At 40.7% G+C, this 19,943-nt stretch overlaps 1 protein-coding gene across 3 annotated transcripts in view; it reads left to right on the plus strand.

Moving 5' to 3' along the window:
- The window catches only part of LOC140481307 (high affinity cationic amino acid transporter 1-like), a 76,499-nt gene that overhangs the window by 26,781 nt on the left and 29,775 nt on the right, over positions 1–19,943 (plus strand). For all 3 annotated transcript variants that reach the window (XM_072577279.1, XM_072577278.1, XM_072577277.1), the window contains 3 exons: positions 10,949–11,350; positions 12,792–12,950; positions 18,353–18,527. In XM_072577279.1, coding sequence (XP_072433380.1) covers positions 10,981–11,350; positions 12,792–12,950; positions 18,353–18,527 — 704 coding nt within the window. In that variant the 5' untranslated portion in view covers positions 10,949–10,980. The remainder of the gene's footprint in view (positions 1–10,948; positions 11,351–12,791; positions 12,951–18,352; positions 18,528–19,943) is intronic.

Raw genomic sequence — 19,943 nt, forward strand, 5'->3', positions numbered from 1 at the left:
CTCTTTGAGGTTGTTGTAATGCCATGAGTAAATCTGTTTGAAATGCAGTGCTTATATATAGATTTTCCACATTTGATTCCAGCAAGTTTCATACGCTGTTGTGTTGTCAATATATCCTTTGCTGTTCAACTTTGTAAATGTATTACTGCAGTATAACTGATTCTAAAGTATCTTTTACCTGTACGTAGACTTGTGGGCGCTTCCTATTCTTGAAACAACACATTTATCAACAAATGGTACTCAATTTGAACTCTTCCAAGGATTAGTGCACTCAATCTGAATTACACTTTTGTAGTACAACTCTTTTTTTGGGTTTGAACAGAAGCTAAAATTGCTGGAGGAATTCAAGTTGAAGAATCCAAAGTGAAGAAGGACTCAAAAGGTTAACTCCACTTCCTGTCCTGAGATACTGCCAGACCTGCTGAGTTTCTCCAGCATCCACTGCTTTTCATTTCAGATTTCCAGCATTTGCAGCTGGTGGTTTTATTTTGGCTTTTAACAAGATTATTCCATCTGCCTTTGTATGTTGTGTACTTTTTCTGCTTGGACACCCTGATTTGTGTCATTAATCTGGTTTGCTGGCATTTCTGTGGTGGTGGTGTTCGTGAAACTTGAGGAAGCATCCAGCAACAAAGTTGTATGCTTGCGAAAACTGAAAGTGAAGAACAACCACCCAATTGAGATTTGTTTATTTGTTTAGTTTTCTTTTCAATTTGTTTTTACCATGTAGCCAGTAAAATTCTCAGCCTTTACATTTAGATAAGAGATCATCCTAAAGTGCACCAGTCTTCGGCTTCAATCATAACTGGCAACTTACTGATTTGGTTTTTTTGCTTGTGAAGTTTTTACCCTGTTGGATTTGAAATTTTGATTTTTATGTGACAGACTTTTGTTTCATTGGGTTTACACACACCCCCTCCACAGAAGAAGGAGGAATGACATCAGTATTAACAAGAACGCCTTATCTGCTGGCAGCTCAATATTGGAAAGGTTTGATATCTTACCAAGTTACTGCCGGTTATATTTTTCTTTTCAAAAAAAAGGTCAAACTTTGCAAGAGAGCAGGTACAACTCAGTGAACACTTCTAACTCTGAGTTGAAAGGTCATTGATTTAACCTCAGTTCTGAGATCTGAACACTAGGTCCAGGCTGGTGCTTCATTATAAAAGAGACTTTTATCGAGGCTGTCTCTTCAGTCCTGGGTGGGTGTAAAACATACTGTGTCACTCTTCAAAGAAGTGCAGAGATGTTGTGACCAATGGTGTGGTGCTGTTTGAGGAGCCTTGGTGTATGCAAATTGCCATGCTTCTAATATTATAACAATTCCAACATTTCCCAAAAAAAATGTTCCTGACTTGTTATAAAGTGTTTTGAGGAATGCTGGCCTTATGAAAAAGATACCATATAAATACAAGCCTATTCTTTTGTCTGAAGCAAGTGTTAGACTCCTGTTACATTGTTCGGTATGTGTAAATTGTGTACCATCAGGAGGACATGCCTAGCTTGCCCTTGAATTACCTTTGCCATGAGCTTAGTGTTCAGTAACTTTGCCAAAACCTGGACATGGGAGCAGCAGTTTCATTGGCTGATAATACTGGTAAGGGAGTTGTTCTCAGAGGGTTGTTCTTTGTTAATGAAGATGGTGAGAATTGTGTGTCTGCAGTGCTTTTGGAATCCACCCTCCCTGTTTGTTGTGGGCGACTCTGTTGTGGAAGTTGGCAATTTTGGAAAAGGATCCCTCCTTTCAAAATGAGCATTAAAGTTGTTTAGATTAAGAGGGCTGAGCATAAATCCTGGCATTCCATCCCTGAATATGCGATAGTTCAGTTTTTTTTTCTCTCCCTAGTCTCCTTTCATATACAATGCTGATAGTTGGACTTTGAACATTTTTCTGCACATTACATCTGTCAAATTTTAAGCTTTTTGCTAGATAGTAGTAAATTAAAGGCAGTCTGGTGGCTCAGCTTTTAGAAAAAAGCTAATAGCCTACATTTTGTTCCTTGGAAAATTGCAGAAACATCAGGAATCTGTATTGATATCAGAGATTCCACACTGATATACAAACCACTCAGATACAGAACTGGAAATACCAGGAGACAGAAACACAAATACCAGGCAAGGCAGACAGCCAATGCTTCACTGGAGGTTCACCTAGCGAGCTGATAAAACACCTGCAGAAAACTACATCAGCTCAACAAACTAATCTAGGACCTCATTTCTCATTGAGTGCACTGTTGCAGTCACCCTTTCGCAGCAGATGAGTGGAAATTGGCTGACAAAAAAAGTTCCCAATTATGCTATAAAGATCCGTTTAAATTTGTACCTTTAATGTGTTACAACGTGGCAGGAAGGAATAGCCTGGACAGTCAAACAAAACCAATAAGGAACGGATCAGCACGTAGAAAAAGACTTGTTTTAATGTGCATAAGGCTGAAGGCAATCATTATGTTGGCAAGACCTGAAATCCAGTCTGGACTCAGTCCCAAGATTACCAGTTTTGATGTGCTGTTCACGCAGCATACTAAGTTTTTATAGTTACTGCAGAAAAAAAGACTTTCTGCTCCTTTTGTAAAATTTTTTTTGTTGCGAGATATCAAATTTTTGCACTATGCTAACATGTCAACGTTATGTCCCAAACATCTTTAAAGTAGAATAGAATCTCTACAGTGTAGAAGCAGGCCATTTGGCCCATCAGGTCCACGCCGACCCTCTGAAGAGCATCCCACCTAGACCCATCTTCCAACCTTAGCCATGGAAAATTCAGGGATAGGATAACACATCTAACTTGCATATCCTTGAACACTAGGTAATTTAGCATTGCCAATCTACCTAACCTGCACATCATTGCACTGTGGGAGGAAACCAGATTACCAGGCAGAAACCATTGCAGATACTGGGGGAATGTGCAAACTCCACACAGGCGGTCACCCGAGAGTGGAATCGAACCGGGATCTATGACACTGTGAGGCAGCAGTATTAACCACTGCACCACTTTGCCATCCTGAATGTTGACAAAATTGGTGTGTTTTTCTTGGTTGTTTCTCTGTGAGACAACGTCATGGTGATTGGCTGTGTGCTCCATTTGGTGAGATCCAAATTGCTGGATACCTGGAGATCACCCTGGCACTGGTTTAAAACTGATGCTGGGAAATGAGAACTCCGCCACAAATTACTGGATCTCTGGTGGCAGCTTCCTCCAGCATTGCTAGTGAGTACATCACCACTGCTTTTTAATCTGCGTTCTGCGGGCAAACTTTCAGATCTAAATTCTGTGCTTTCCTGCCTGATTTGGGATTAGAACAGGGAAACGTGCTGTTTTAATGCCTTTTTACCATATTTCTTCTTGTTTCCCTCCCTTCCAGCCCTAAATAGATTTAGGGTGAGAGGGGAAAGATATAAAAGAGACCTAAGGGGCAACTTTTTCACGCAGAGGGTGGTATGTTTATTGAATGAGCTGCCAGAGGAAGTGGTGGAGACTGGAACAATTGCAACATTTAAGAGGCATTTGGATGCGTATATGAATAGGAAGGGTTTGGAGGGATATGGGCCGGGTGCTGGCAGGTGGGACTAGATTGAGTTGGGATATCTAGTTGGCATGGATGGGTTGGACCGAAGGGTTTGTTTGCATGCTGTACATTTCTATTATTCTGTGACTTTAATTATCCTGCTGACATTCAACGTCAAGGTTTTCAGTATGAATTAAGTATTAAAATGCACAGTAAGTCAGGCAATGTCTGTGAAGGGGAAAATGGTGTGAGCAATAAGATTTAGGGACCTGAGGGACAACGTTTTCACCCACGGGTGGTTCGTATGTGGAATGAACTGCTAGAGAAACTGAGAGATGCAGGTACAGGTACAACATTTTAAAGATGTTTGGACAGTTACACGAATAGGAAAGGTTAAGAGGGACATGGATATGGACCAACTTTAGGCAGATGGGATTGGTTTAGTTTGGGAAACATGGTCGGCATGGCTGAGTTGGACCAAAGGGTCTATTTCTGTGCTGTATGACTCTATGACTGTAACTGAATTGATGTTTTGGTCAATGACCTGTTGTCAGTGGATCCACCTGAATCATGAATTCTTTCTCACTTTACACAGATGCTGCTTGACCTCCTGAGTATTAACTGCATTTGCTGCTTTTATTTTAGACCTCTGCACTATTTTACTTTTGCCGTCTGAACAATAGCTGACTGGGCATGCTCCCAAAGTCATAACTAGCACCCATGAAACCTGGAACAAAAACAAAAAATAGGTAATGCATCTAATCTTTCAACTAATTCACCTAGGAGGCTTCCAGCTTCAGTATTGGGAAATAGAATAATTTTCAGTATATCTTCCCTGTATTGGAGCCATATGTTTCACCACTATTCCCTCTGTTTGCCCAAGAGAGAGAGAGAATGGCCCTCTGATAGTTTAATCTGCTAATCAGACCTCTTCTGGACACTTTTTTTGTTTATTTGCTGAAAATGCGTTGCTGGAAAAACGCAGCAGGTCAGGCAGCATCCAAGGAGCAGGAGAATCGACGTTTCGGGCATAAGTCCTTCTTCAGGATTCCTGAAGAAGGGCCCATGCCCAAAACATCGATTCTTCTCCTGCTCCTTGGATGCTGCCTGACCTGCTGCGCTTTTCCAGCAACGCATTTTCAGCTCTTGATCTCCAGCATCTGCAGTTCTCACTTTCTCCTGTTTGTTTACTTGTCCCATTACCACCCTGTCAGGCCCTGCCCATTCACAATTTAATCTCGCTTCTCTTCCGTCTGACCACCATTGCTCCTTTTTAGTTTGTTTTCCCCATTCCTTTCACGGGGGTAAAACCAATTGCGTTTCTAGTTTTTCCCATTCTGTGAGGTCATCGATCTGAAGTGTTTCTTTTTGTTTCCTGTTTCCAAGGATGCAACCAGGCCTGCCGAATAATTCTGTTATTTTCAGTTTTTATTTCAGTGTCTGAAAGGTTGGCTTATATTTTCATAAGCGGAACCTGACCGTACACGAGTCAGTGCGTTTTACTTATTCTCAGAATTACAAAATCTGTAATAGTTTTTGTTCAGTTTAATTTGGTGTCATATTTCTCAATAATTGGGCAGTGAAGTAAGTGACACTTAACCAGTTGGAACTAGCTGATTCCAGTAATCGTCCCCTGATATTTAACTTGTTTGTATGTGAATCATGTGTACTTATTGTAATGCCAGCCAAGTAGATGGAGATACAGGTATTTATTATATTACTTGTTTGTTGTCAAAACTTGTGCACTGACTTGATGTGTCAACCCATATCAACTCATTCAAAGAATAAAAAATGTCGGTTCAGATTTGCTTCTTTAATGTCCAAGCCTTTTACTTTTGCACTTCTGGCAAGACTTTGGAGCATGTCGGTTTCTAATTTCCATAAGGAACAAAAGCAGGAGAAGTTCAACCTCTGAAAGCTGCCCTGTCAATTAATATGGCTGATCTACCTTTGCACCTCTATTTTAAATGAGTATTTCTTATTCTATAGCTGTGCCCCTAGTTCAATGATTCGGAGATGCCAGTGTTGGACTGGGGTGTACAAAGTTAAAAATCACACAACTCCAGGTTATAGTCCAACCAGTTTAACTGGAAGCACACTAGCTTTCGGAGCGACAATCACCTGATGAAGGAGCGTCACTCCGACAGCTTGTGTGCTTCCAGTTAAACCTGTTGGACTATAACCTGGTGTTGTGTGATTTTTAACTTTGTACCCCCTAGTTCAAGATATTCCCGCTGGTGGAAACACCTAATCATCTACCTTTTTATGACATGAACATTGGGGGATAGTAAATAATAATGAGGAGCAGGTGGATATTGATGGGCTGGTCAGAGGCAAATAGAATTTAGTCTGGATAAGTGTGAAGTGATGCACTTGGAGAAGACTAACAACGCAAGGGAATATATAAACAGTAGGAAGCAACAAGGATTCGAGGGATTGGGTGTGAATGTCCACTGTTCCCTTACAATATCAAGACAGCTGGATAAAGTGATTAAGAAGGTACATGGGATACTTGACTTTTTTTCTCTTTTTTTCTTATTGTTAGCTGAGGTAAGTATTTAAGAGTAGGAAGGTTGTGCTGAAACTGTACAAAAAGTTGATTAGGACACAGAATTGTGCGCATTTCTGGAATCGACATTATAGGAGGAATGTGTGTGCATTGGTGAAGGTCCAGAGGAGATGTGCCTGGGCTGGAGCATTTCAGAAACAAATAGGAATTAGTTAGACTGGGAGTTGTTTTCCTTCAAGCAGAGGAGACAGAAGGGGGACATAACTGAGATGTATAAAATTACAAAGAACATAGAAAGAGTAGTAACTTCACCACTTGGTTGAGGCATCAATGACCATGGGGCATAGGTTTAAGGTAGGGGGAAGGAGGTTTAGCGGGAATGTGAGGAATTATTTTTCATCCAGAGGGTGTGGGGAATCCATAAATCACTGCCTGTAAGGGGGATAGAGGCAGAAACTCTAAGCATTTAAGAAGTATTTAGATGTACACTTGTGATGTTTAGGCATATGAGGCTTGCTTGTGGTTGTTTTTGACTGGCACAGACTCTCTGGCCTAAAGGGCCTCTGACTCTTTGTGATGTCGACCTCAATATCTTGTTTTGACTATGTCAGACCACCTCAGAATTCTAAAAACCAAAAGAACTGCAGATGCTGTAAATTAGAAACCAAAACAGAAATTGCTGGGAAAGCTCAGCAGGTCTGGCAGCATCTGGGGTGAGAATTCAGAATGTTTCTGGTCAAGCGACCCTTCCTCAGAAGACTAGAGAAGCACATTTTTTTAAGGTGAGATGAGAGAGAATTTAAAAAAGACACGAGGGGTAATTCTTTTTACACAGGGTGGTTTGTCTGTTGAATGAACTTCCATTCAAAGTGGTGGATGTGACTACAGTTACAAATTTTAAAAGCTACTTGGATAAGTACATGAAAAGGCATGCTTTGCAGGGATATGGGCCAGGAGTGGGCAGGTGAGACTACTTTAGGTTAGGATTATGGTCGACGAATGCTGGTTGGACCGAAGAGTCTATCTGTGATGTATGACTCCAGGGCTCTGTGACCCTTCCTCAGAACCTTCCGTATTTAGAGCATATCCAAATCGATGGTAAGATAATTGTTCTGAATCTGCTGGAACAAATGCTCTTTTGTAGAGCATGTGCTAAATGGTGCATGCATTTGCTATAAATTCCCTGAAATTGGGTGTAGGTTACCTCCAACAAAAGCTTCCCAAATGACTTTCAACAGGGTAAGATATCTGTGTAAGTATTGTACCTTTTGTGGAAAGAGCTATTTTGCGAGTTGAGAAAGTTAATTTGTGTGACATCTGTTTCTGAAACTTGTTGCTCTGGTCCTTTTTCACTCTGAAGCTGCATCATATACCAGTGGGTGTGGGTTTCTCATTGTTTGCCTGAAGGCTGTATAGGTAAAACCTGCTCATATTATCACAAATACTGTCTGAGAACAGATTAGTGTTACGTTTTCAACATGTTTAATCTCTTCCAAATGATAATCTCACCACTCTCACTGGTCAACCTTTTCATTTACTCACTCCTGAGAGGTACATGTCAGTAACTTGGGTTGATTCACTTGCGGATTTTTGGTTTTGCTATGTCCTGTGGAATAGTTTCACGCCTTTCTCTACTTATTTTCTTCTAAGAACTTTTGTTCTTTTGAAGAGCCATTTTGTTTTGTAGTGTGCTGAGTGAATGTGGTGTACGTTATATCAAATCAGAAGAAGCAGATTGAGAAATTCGGGGAGAGAGAAGAAATGCTGCAGTTTTCTCAAGCAGTTGCTGACAGATTCTAGCTGCTTGTCTTTTGTAATTTAAGTATTGGTTAAATATTGCTAAATTTCTGGTAATGACATGATGATAAATTGGTTTGAACTCTTTCAGACGTTCCCAATTGTATGTATTATGCTCTGCAAAATGAATGTTCTTTTCATGAAAGCCATAACAGTGAGGGTTACATGAAATTATGGAAAGAAGAAGAAAAGTGTAATCTATTCAGAATAGAAAAGCAGAATATTTTTATTCCAATTATGCAGGGCATTTGTGAGACCGTGTCTGAACACTGCAGTTTTATTCCTCATACATAAGGAAACTAAGGGACAGTGAATGATCATTAGGTCAGTCCCAGGGATGAGTGGATGTAAATTGGGTCCATTTTTCTCTCCATTTTTAGAAGAATGAGAGGTGGTTCTCCTAGAAACATATAAGATTTTGAAGAAGCTTGATAGTATTGATGCTGAGGGGTTGCTTTCCCATTCTAGGGAATAGAGAACAAGAAGGCAGAGCCACCGGATAAGGGCATGACTATTTAGGGCTTAGTTGAGGGGAAATTTCTTATCCCAAATTTCTGAGCCTTTGGAATTTCCTAATCAAAGGGTTTCTGGCTGCTCCATGATTTGAAGACATTGAAGGCTGGCAAGGGACAGATTTTTGATCTCTGAGGGAATTGAGGGTTATGGGATCAGACAAAGGAGTGGGGTTGAGACGTCAGCCACAATCATTTGAATCTTCTTGCAGCCTTGTGGGGTGATATGGTCTTTTCCTGCTCCTATTTCTGACTTTCCTGTAAGTCACTTAAGAATCCAGAATTACCTTCTGTGGATACAAGATTCAGCATTGTCAGGGAATAATGTTTCTGCTTTATCTGCAAACTGGTTAGATGACACCAGAATACTGGTTTTCTTAGTAAGTTTAAATTTATTTTCAAAGCTCACCAGTCAGTATCCTGGAGGTGGGGACTTTAAAAAGAAAAGTTAAGTTTTTTTTTAAAAAGATGTTGTATTTGGCAACGAGCATACTGTTTGGAAGTCGGGTAGTGTGTGTCACTCGCAAGTTTGCTTTCTGTTTTCTTCTGTGATACGTAGAAGTTCCATTTTGCAGTTAATTCCTCAAATTTCCAGTAAATGTCAAGCATCTCTTTGGAAGTGAGCAAGTAAGTGTCATTATCCGAGGCCCCTATTGGGGATTAATTCTCCCTGGGGGTGTGGTCAGTCTGCTGAGTAGACCCTGCATCTCTTAGTGTTGCTGAAATTTGTCCAAGAGATTGCAGAGCACAGTTATCCTGAATATAATTTGTGCAAATAACTACATGGTTTTGTTTTTGTGCTGCCATCGCTGCTTTAGAGTCCGTTGTGTTAGAAAAAAATGCCAGAGCTAAGAACTCCAGGCCACAATACTAATGGAGGGCACCTTTTTCTTTTGAAGTAATGCATTGAGAGTGTCAAGCATTCCTTGCAGTGTCGGTGGTTGAGGAAGGAACAGAGTTTGCATGTAAACATCATGAGAATAATGGTTGCTGGGGAAATGGTAACACCGAAATGGGAATATGTGATTTAAAACTGTTGACTCAACTGAAGTCCCAAGGCTGAGATGGACTGATGGTGCCAAATTGCTTCGTCCTTTGTTGCAACTTGTGTGTCTGTGAATTTCTCCTTTCTACTTTGGCTGTCCGGTCAAATAGAATGTAGGCAAGTTGAAGAGTGAAGCTGTGTTCTAGTTTAACACCACTGCTCTCACTTTGCTTTCGCATTAGCTACTATATTTTCAGCTGCCCATGTTGCACACTCAAGAATGTCTCTTTTTAAATTCCTGGAGGTGTTTTTACACTTTTTTTTTTCTCTCTCTCTCCCCTGTGAATTTTCTTTAAATCTCAATGTCCAACCTCAATCTTGCCTATTTTGCTGACATCTCTGAAGAATCTTTGAATGCTTTTCTATGATCAACTTGCATTTATCAATGCCTTATTGACATCACCACCACCACCACCTCATCGGCGGCTCCATTGTCATCGTTGTTGTGGCTAACGCTGCAAGTAACTGAGGGCGTTGATATTCTTCCTTTTCTTGGCCTGCCTTTTAGCCTGATTTGGCGCGGCATCACTCATTTTAAATGATCACCTGGTTAATCGCCAATCGATGAACTGTGCCTCACAACGGGATGGTGGCGTTCATGCTTCTGATTTGCCCAGTGACAAGGTTCTCCTCTGATGTCTCCAGATACAGGACATTCACCCCAGTGGGACAGAATGGATCTGGTTATTGCCTTCTACCCAATGCCCAATAAGAAGCCCAAATCCTTTTTCTCCGACTCACGTTACCTCTTTTTCCTAGCTGTTACAGTTGTCAGGGCCAGTCTACTTTTAAGCAATTGATTCTGCTGGTTGGATCAAACTGCTGCTAGCACAAAGATGATGGAGCAGTGGGCAGCGTACCACACCATCTTGTTGTTTGGAGGGTATAATGTCAATGAGAGTAGGTGCTCCAATATTCCACACCAGAACGTGTTGGTTTTAAGAACTGGTCTGCTAAGGAGTTATTCTGTAAAGCTACTAGTACCATGTCTATTTGATGAAGAGCCACTTGGGGGTCTTTGAAACATAGAATGGTGAAAGGTGAAGTGTAATCAAACACTGTTCTGTACATTCCTTTTGGCTGATATATTACACACCAATTGCTTTCTGGCTCGAAGTTGAGCAGTTAAATATCCATTTGTTGCAATCTGTTGGTCTTCAAAAGACCAGTAAAATGTATCTGTTTTAAATCGAGAATAAATATTTTAAAATGCTCCAATTTAAACATATCAGACGGTAGAATCTTCACAATGTTACTAATGAAGCTAATGGGGTTGATTTATTAATTGGATTGTTTAGTCTGCTTTCTGATAAGTTCAAGGTAACATAATTTTGAAGAAAAAAAATCTTGCAGTCAAAATGATTTAAGGTAAGATTGGGATTGGGTCTTGTCACAGCTCAGTGTGTTTATTGTTGATTTGTTTCTCCAAATGTGCAGTATGTTGTTTCGCCATGCTGCATCTCCATTAATAGCTTAAATGCCCCCTTCAGTCTTGGTTATGAATGAAATATGTAAAGCAACTGTACCTTGAATGACCAAAGGAAGTTTGTTCTCATCGGTGTATTTCTCTCCATTCTAGATTAGGCTCGTGTAGCAAAGTTTTTCAGCAAGATGGATTGTAAACGGCTTATTTATTTTGGGCGTCAGCTGGTTCGCCGTAAATATGTGGACTGCACCTGTGAAGAAACCAGACTCGCTCGATGTTTGTCTACAGTGGACTTGGTTGCCCTTGGCGTTGGCAGTACCCTTGGAGCCGGTGTCTATGTATTGGCTGGAGCTGTAGCCCGAGAGAATGCTGGCCCCGCTATTGTTATCTCTTTCTTGATTGCGGCTTTGGCCTCTGTGCTTGCAGGCCTCTGTTATGCAGAGTTTGGTGCTAGAGTCCCTAAGACCGGCTCTGCTTACCTATACAGTTATGTTACAGTTGGGGAGCTATGGGCCTTCATCACCGGCTGGAATCTAATCCTTTCATATGTAATTGGTAAGTGCTATCTTGCTGTAGAAATTATTGAATGACCAGTGATGATATATTTAGTGTTGGATTAGGGTCTAATGTTTGCACTGTACTGCCTTTGTGACCAAAGAAGTGTAGTGAACCCCTTAGATCGTTTACATGGTACAAAGATCCCAGCGTTGTACTGGATCAGTTCCCTCATCTCCACTGTTGAGGTGATACAGTTTATCATCAGTTCATTTAGACGTAGGATGGGAAATCTGAGGCGAGTCTTGGCTTTTTGTCACAATTCAGTGATTAGTCCTGTAAAGGAGCTGAATATCAGATTGGGACATCGAAGATGTAGCACACTAACCTGCGTGATGTCCAACATTCTGTTTCTTGATGAATTTAGCAAGCTTTTCAGTTTTGGAAAATTTAGCAATCTGCTGTTCCAGCTCTAATTTTTTTTTGTCCTATTTATGTTTTGAGGGATCTTGGTACACTTACCTTGAGACCATCTTAGCAAAGTTCCCATTGCTCTTGAAAGAGTGATTTGTACTGCAGTGCATCTTCATGTACAAAGTTAGGAATCGCATCCAGATTTTCCTGACGAGGGCTAAATCAGTTGGTTGACCCCCGCCCCCCCCCCCCCCCCCAACCCCCAGTGGTTAAATAGAATGCTATAAAGTTTAGTAAGTCGCACAATTAAGTTGAAATTGCCCCGTGAGCCCCACATTAGAATGTGGGGCGAGACTCGAGAGTTTTTAATATAAAATAAATTCAGAATTTTTTTTTATTGAGCCTATTATAACATCTGAACTGTATACACTCCTTTGTCATACTTTGTCAATATTGTTTATGTCTAGTCCTTGATGTTCTTGTTTTCCAAGCATTAATGATTTCTTTCTTTCTGAAATATCATTGTTAATTGTAAGACCATCTGTATAAAATCAGACTCTCCTACTAATTTTTGGTTCTCAAAGATAAGGTTTCTTGGTATCCTTTTTTTTTTAAAAATATAAGTCATGTGGATGTGTTAAAATGTTAAGTATAATGGGAAACTAAAACAATCTGCTTTTGTCTGTTGTGCAACTAGATTGAAGTGGAATGATATGTTGTACTCGTACTGTACAACAATTGCTGGTACTAGTCTTATGTTGCAGAATGTTTTGTTTAAAAATCTTAGAGCACTTAGAAACAACAATTGTCTTGAGAGGAAGTAATATATTTTGGGAGTCAGCTTATTTGAAGTAGAAAAATGCTTACTTTCTCTGAAATATCGTATAAATGATTGCATTTTGGCTGCAGAATGAAGAAAGCAAATAGGTTTAATGAACAGAAATGCTGTGCAAGATGTACAGTTGAGAAATTTAAATCTGTCACTTAGTCCATTTACCTAATGCCCGTTTCTATGAAGACTATCTGTTCATTTGAACTTAATGTGATATTTGGCAGCATTTAATAACTTTCCTGTCTCATTATACAGGAACTTCAAGTGTCGCAAGAGCGTGGAGTGCTACATTTGATGAGCTTATCAAGAAACGCATTGAGGTGTTTTGCCGTCACTATATGGCAATGAATGCTCCTGGTATACTGGCAGAGTATCCAGATATCTTTGCTGTATTTATAATTTTACTACTAACAGGCATGTACACTTTTATTTTACAAATCTGTTATTACATTGTTTTAATTGTACTGACTGAGCTACCATCAACGCATCTCGAATGATGGTTTAATTAGGGGTCTGATTTTTTTGTTTTGCTGTTTTTATTACATTAGTGTTTAATTGACACTTTCTGTGGCTGGTTGGGGTTAGGTGGGTCATAAGGAAGATAACAATCTACATTGTTAGTTGTAACTTTTGCTTGGACTCCCTCCATGTTTTTTTGACAATTTGTAATTTTCCTTTGTTTTGGTCTTGATGCCAATTGTTTGAGTACCTGTTCTGACAAAGTTAACATGCAAGCTACAAAGTTAACAGGCAAATGTAAAGCCGATTTTTTATTTATTTTTTTAAAAAATATATAATTATACTGTTCTTATTTTCAGTGTTTGAGATGGAGGCCAGAGCTCATATCAATGGGCAGTTGATTGAGCCAAACCTCTGACATCAATGATTCTACACTGTGGCCCCCTCAAAAGTCTGTCATTATGATATCAGCAGATGGACCAGGATTGTATCTTTTTAGGGCTGTCCATTGCTGATGTTTGTGGAATATGTGTATACCTCAACTGGGTGTCTGTGCCGTCACAGTCATCTAGGATTCTCACCAACCCCAACTTGCTAAGGGATTCTCAAAGTGCCTTGTTTACAAGGTGGAGATGAAGAGAGTACTCAGTTCCACTAGACCTCAGAAAACCAGTTTCTGCACATTGCAGACAATGACATTGACCAACACTACCTGGATATCTGTAGTCTGGGCTGTTCTACTGAGACCAACATCGGGATCCTGTTGTGCCTTCCTGGCCCATGTCTTTTCACTGGGTCCACCAAATGTACAACCTCAAATTAGACCTCATTATATATGTGGAAGCTACTGTCGGCTATATTAGATTCCCTACAGTGTGGGAACAGGCCCTTCAGCCCAACTAGTCCACACTGACCCTCTGAAGAGTAACCTACCCAGACCCATTTCCCTCTGACTAATGTACCTAACAATATGGGCGATTTAACATGGCCAATTCACCTGACTTGCACATCTTTGGACTGGGGGAGGAATCTGGAGCACCTGGAGGAAACCTACGCAGACACGAGGAGAATATGTAAAATCCACACAGACGGTCACCCGAGACTGGAATCTAACCTGGGACCCTGGTGCTATGAGGCAACAATGCTAACCATGTACCTTTCTTAATCCAAATCCAAAATTAACTAAGAATTATGGTGCCTTTAAAATAACTGAGTATTATCATGTGTTACTTCAAGATTGGTGGCAGTTATGAAAAGTGAGCTGGAATTCTCTTCCACATAGGAGCAATCTAGATTGGCAAGAGTCACCTCTGATCACTTATCAGATCCTTTATTACTGGAGACAGACAACCAAACCAGTTCCCAGCACAAGTGTCTTTAAATGTGTATATGTAATAGATAATAAAACATGCAGTTAGATTTTACAGGCCATTGTTGGGCTGGAGAGTAGGTGGGTGGATCTGTAACATTGGGTGCCATCCCCAGCCCTTTCCCACTACAGTTTTACTCCTGCAAGGGAGGTAGCTGCCTGTGGACTGATTGAGACCTTTAAATGGGCACTTAATGCCCACCTACAGGTCTCGTCACACTGCCATGTTCATTTAACATATGGCGTGAAAGAGCTGTGTCCAACCTGAAGTACAGTAGGTTTGATCCTTGAGTGAAAGGGGATCATGTACCTACTACTGGCACAGTGCCTACTCCAGCGTCCCCTGTTCTGTTGCCTCCATCTGTGTGTCCACCCTGTCTGCAATGTGTCCCCCACCCTCAGTGGCAGCCCCTGTAAACCTCCGATGTCCTGATGGTTTGGGTTATCCTGGTTTCCCTTTGTCCAGGGCTCCTGTAGTACAGTGTGGTGGACCCTATTCCATCCCATTATCCCGCAGCTCAGAGAGGACTTTTCCTTGAGGGACAAAAGCCTCCTCACCCTTTTTATCATTTAAAGGCTTGATACCTAAGAAATGCTGCCTCCAGTACACACATCAGACTTGGTTGTGTATCACATTCCTCAGATACGTTTGATCTTGGGGAGCTATAGGGTCCAGCTTAGAAATTGGATTAAGAGTTGAAGATCAATAATTGTCATGGTGGCTGATTGGGCAGGCTTAATGGCTCACAGTTCCTGTTCCAAACATTTCCATTAATGGCCAAACAAGCCCCAGCTTTCAGTAACTCAAAGTCACAATTATTGTGTACACATGCTGCATTCAGAATTCTTAATTTTAGATAAAACCAGAAACACTTTTTGAACATTTTTACTATGGTGACGGTTCCTATAGACGTTTGCATGTTGTACAGGAGTCTGAGCTGCAGCCTATTGCCATGCTGGTTTATATGTGCTTTCTCACCAGAGCAAGGGGAGAGTGGAACTGAGGATTGAAAGGGTTGGAAGGAATGGTTAGGGAATTATTTTGAACAGGGCAGTAAGGAAATTGATCCATAGGTGAGAAGACATTGAAGCTTGTACAGACTGCATTGAAAGGCGTAATATTATATTTCATTTGTTAGAGTGGGGTTAGAATATTAGGCTGGATTTGCCAAGGAGTGGCAATCACTGAGTTTCCATCTCTGCTGTTGTTTTTCCACAAAAAAAGCTGGGACTTTGACCTGAGATTCCAGTTGATCTCTATCAGAAACATGGTGTAGAGCTACCGTTCTGAGAGGTCCCTCACAGTTGGGGAAGGTGACCAGCGCTGCCTTTCTTGTGGCAGTTAGTTGCTGCATTCTGTTACGACACAGAGGTGAACCCCTCTGTTAATTAAACCAAACACCCAGAAAAGCTCACCACCTCTCGTAATCTGATAAAATATGATTGACAGAGAGAACTCCCAAATTCCATTATTTAAGGAAAATAATATCAATTTATCTTTAACTCTAAAACTGAATATTAAACAATAACTGTTCACCACTCTAAGCTTCCCTTTCCCTTAAGTGCTTATTACCTACCTCCAACTCTACACAGTATGCTGTTCCAATAAGACATTTATTAAAATTACATCAATTTTGTTTCAAAACCACACAACCGCTGTCATCTTCAATATCTGTCTTCTTCCAGCTGAAGATCTCCCTGAGTTGTCATTTATCTTTTTACTGCAAATATGCTTCATATTAAAAGATACCTTTTTTGATTTCCTAATTTCTTAGATCTCTCTTGATGTCAGTTGCTCTCTGCAATTTTCGAAATGTCTGCATTTTTGCATTCCCAATATCGAATTGTCTCATTGGTTTGATGTTGGCAAAACAACAAATTCAAACTCTATTTGGATTTTAGTATCCTGGGGCATAATTTAAACTGGTTAAATTCGAATTGTCAAAATAGCAACCAACTCAGGAATCCATTTCACAGCCAAATGTTACATATTTTCAATTTTCCAGTACAATCTGAAACTGCCATCTAGTCATACACACAGATGCTTGTATGCTGTCAGTTCAGAATAGCATTCAGTCTGTCTTAAAGGTACAGTATACACCTTCAACTTCACAATTCTGACTTTTAGAATTCCAGACTCTGACTGCCGTGTTGACAGGTAAATTTGATGGTTGGCTGCCAAACCATGTTCTTTCTAATTAGATTACATACAGTACAAAAAGATGCTGATATTCACTCAATAAAATCCAGAATAAACTTGTCTGTAATTTTAATCTCTCATAACTATAATAATACTACCATTTAATTAAAATTTATGTAGCCATTTCTTGTTTCCCGTTTCCACTATGCCCTCCTCTTCTGTATTTTGCTGCTTTGTCCCACAGGTGAATATTTTTGTTATTGGTAGCTGCATAACTGGTTTGTTTTTGTTCTATATTCCTGAAGATCAGTGCAACTGAGGGAAAATTGGTGTAGTGTGAACTAGCTGCATGTTTTAGTGTGCCTGTCTAAAGTTTTCCTGTATTGATATAGTTACATTTATACTTAAACGCATTGTTGAAGGGGGATTGTTGGCTTGTCGTGCAGCTATATGATTGAGGTATCTTTCGGGTAGATAGGTTTGTTAATGTAGCAATAGTTATTTATATTCGGCATGATCTTCTCTGCAGCATTGGTGTCCCATCACTGCCTTTTCAGCAGTGCACTTGATCTTTCTGATTAATGATTGCTCCATTCTGCTATACATAGTATCTTGGCAGCTGTTTCTCAGTTCGCTTTCTGCTTGCATCATCCTACGTTGTGTTTTTTTGCTGCTGTTACTTAAGAGTGATGGCATTGAGTCTGTTTTCAAATTGTAGGCTAATTGTTCAGACCAAACCAAGCAGGACGAGGAGAAAAGGTTCTGGGCCTTGGTGTTTTACTTACTTTCCGGCTCCTTATCCCCGGATGCTCCCAGCCTTTCTTCATCAGCTTCAGTTAAGGGCTTTGGCGATGCCATGTAGTACAACACTGAAGGAAGTCAGCCCATTGAAACTCTGCCAGTGCATTCAAAGAGAAATTTGATTAGTTGTCTCTCTCTTCCCTCTCCCCCCCCCCTCTCCCCCCCCCTCTCCCCCCCCCCTCTCCCCCCCCCCTCTCTCCCCCCCTCTCCCCCCCCTCTCTCCCCCCCTCTTCCCCCCCTCTCCCCCCTCTCTTCTCCCCCCCCCCCCCCCCTCTCTTCTCCCCCCCCCCCCCCTCTCTTCTCCCCCTCCCACCCCCTCTCTCCCCCTCCCACCCCCGCATTTGTTCTTTCCTTTTGTTATCTGTCCCAAATGTTTATACTGTTTGCATTTGAATCTGTGTTGGTCACAGAGTAGGGAGGAGTCTGAGTCAAAAGATGGAAGCTGGAAGAGCACAGCAGGTCAGACAGTATCTGAGGAGCAGGAACGTTAATGTTTCAGGCCAAAACCCTTTGTCAGGATCTGCAATCCTTACTGTCTCCGAGGGAGGGCTGTATTCCGAAGCCCAACCATTCTTTGTGTAAAGAGTTTTTTCTTCTTGGTGCTTATGCTAATCAGTTTAATTGTAATTACATCTGGGTCATCTATTTATTCTTCAGCTATTGAACATGATTCTATTTATTCTGTCTAACTTTTCATCATGTTATACATCATCATCAAATCCTCTTGGCTGTAAAGACAACAACCTTCGTTTCCTTGTAATGCTAATCTACAGAACCTCCTTTGGTTTGTCTAGAAAGCTTTCTCACGCTTCTGATAGCCACAGTTGGAAACCATTAGTCACAGTAAGGTCTGATCATATTAAACAGGCTCAGCAAAACTTTCTCACTTTGTGCCTCTACTAAGTAACGTTCTGTCAATAGGCAAGCACAGAAAAACCTTTTACAGATTAATTTCAGCCATGAGTATGGAATGCTTTGTAATAAAATAACCAGAGATTTGAAAAAATTTGAGGTTTGTTTCTGATGACCATCTTTTTATTTATTCAGGTTTATTGTCTTTCGGTGTGAAGGAGTCAGCATTGGTGAACAAAATCTTCACATGCATCAATGTGCTTGTGCTGTGTTTTGTCATGGTCTCTGGCTTTGTGAAAGGGACACTCAAGAACTGGCAGCTCTCCGAAGATGCCCTGATTAACGGGACAAATGGTTCTGACTTGGAAAAGTGAGTCCAGAGATACCGACTTTCACGATGACCCGTTGGGGATGGTGATATCTTTCCTGTCTTTCTTATCAGTAGGAGTGACTGGCAGCATAGAACTTTCCAAGAACCATACAGCACAGGAGCTGACCTTCGGTCGAGTGACTGAGGGGAGGAGTCAAAAAAGAGGGCGTTTAAAAACTGCAAAGGTTGAGCAGGAATATGACAGAACTTAGCGCAGATAAAAATGTAGATAATCAAAATCAGAAAGGCTATAGAAAATTTAGTGGAGAAAAAGATCTATAATCAGTCAGAATACAGAACTATAAGTGACAATAATATAATGAAGGAAATTAGAGAGAAACTATATTAGTAATTTTTTTGTTATTTAAACAGAACAGATAGTAAAGCTGGGTTACGTGAAATAATACTATTAATAACGTTCAGACCTTTTTTTTTGGTCAACTTAGTTAAATGAAAATGTTGATTACATTTGGGATACAATATCCAGAAAATTAAGAGCTGCAGGGTGGCGAGAGCAGGGAAACAGTTGATGGATCAAAAGAATGAAGAAAGTTGTTGTTTTTTCTGATAATCGATTTGCTGAAGTAACAATCCTCACTTGGAAAAGTATTACTCATGGAGTGAAACATGACAGGTATACTCCTCCTGATTCAACTCTGCTCCTTTGTCAGTAAGTGTCACCATAGATCTGTCCATGTATATATCAATCAATAACCTTCACTTAAATGTAGCTTAAGGATGGTCTGTATGGAATTCAGTAAGGCGTTCAACAAGGTTCCTCATGGTAGACTGGTTAATTAGGTTAAATCACATGGAATACAGAGAGAACTGGCTTGAAGACGGAGGGCAGGGAAGGTGGTGGAGGGTTGTTTTTGCAGACTGGAGGCCCGTGAGCAGTGGTGTGTCACAAGGATCGGTGCTGTGTCCACTGCTTTTTTTTTGTCATCTTATACAAATGATTTGGATGTGAACATAGGAAGTGTAGTTAGTAAGTTGCAGATGACACCAAAATTTGACGTGGAGTGGGCAGCGAAGGAGGTTACCTCAGATTATAGTCGCACCTTGATTAGATGGGTCAGTGGGCTGAAGAGTGGTAGATGGAGTTTAAGTTAAATATGTGGAAGGATTTAAAAGGGACCTAAAGGGGCAACTTTTTGATGCAGAGGGTGGTGCGTGTGTGGGATGAGCTGCCAGACGAAGTGATGGATGTTGGTACAATTACAACATTTAAAATGCATCTGTATGGGCATATGAATTAGAGTTTAGAGTGATTGGGACTAAGTGCTTGCAAATGGGATAGATTAATTTAGGATAGTTGGTCAGCATAGATGAGTTAGATGGAAAGGTCTGTTTCTCTGTTGTACAGCTCTGTGACTCAACAGGGTTGGGCGATTCTCTTGGGGGAACTGAGAGTGT

Source organism: Chiloscyllium punctatum, chromosome 9, assembly GCF_047496795.1.
Source record: "Chiloscyllium punctatum isolate Juve2018m chromosome 9, sChiPun1.3, whole genome shotgun sequence".
Classification (NCBI taxonomy): domain Eukaryota; kingdom Metazoa; phylum Chordata; class Chondrichthyes; order Orectolobiformes; family Hemiscylliidae; genus Chiloscyllium; species Chiloscyllium punctatum.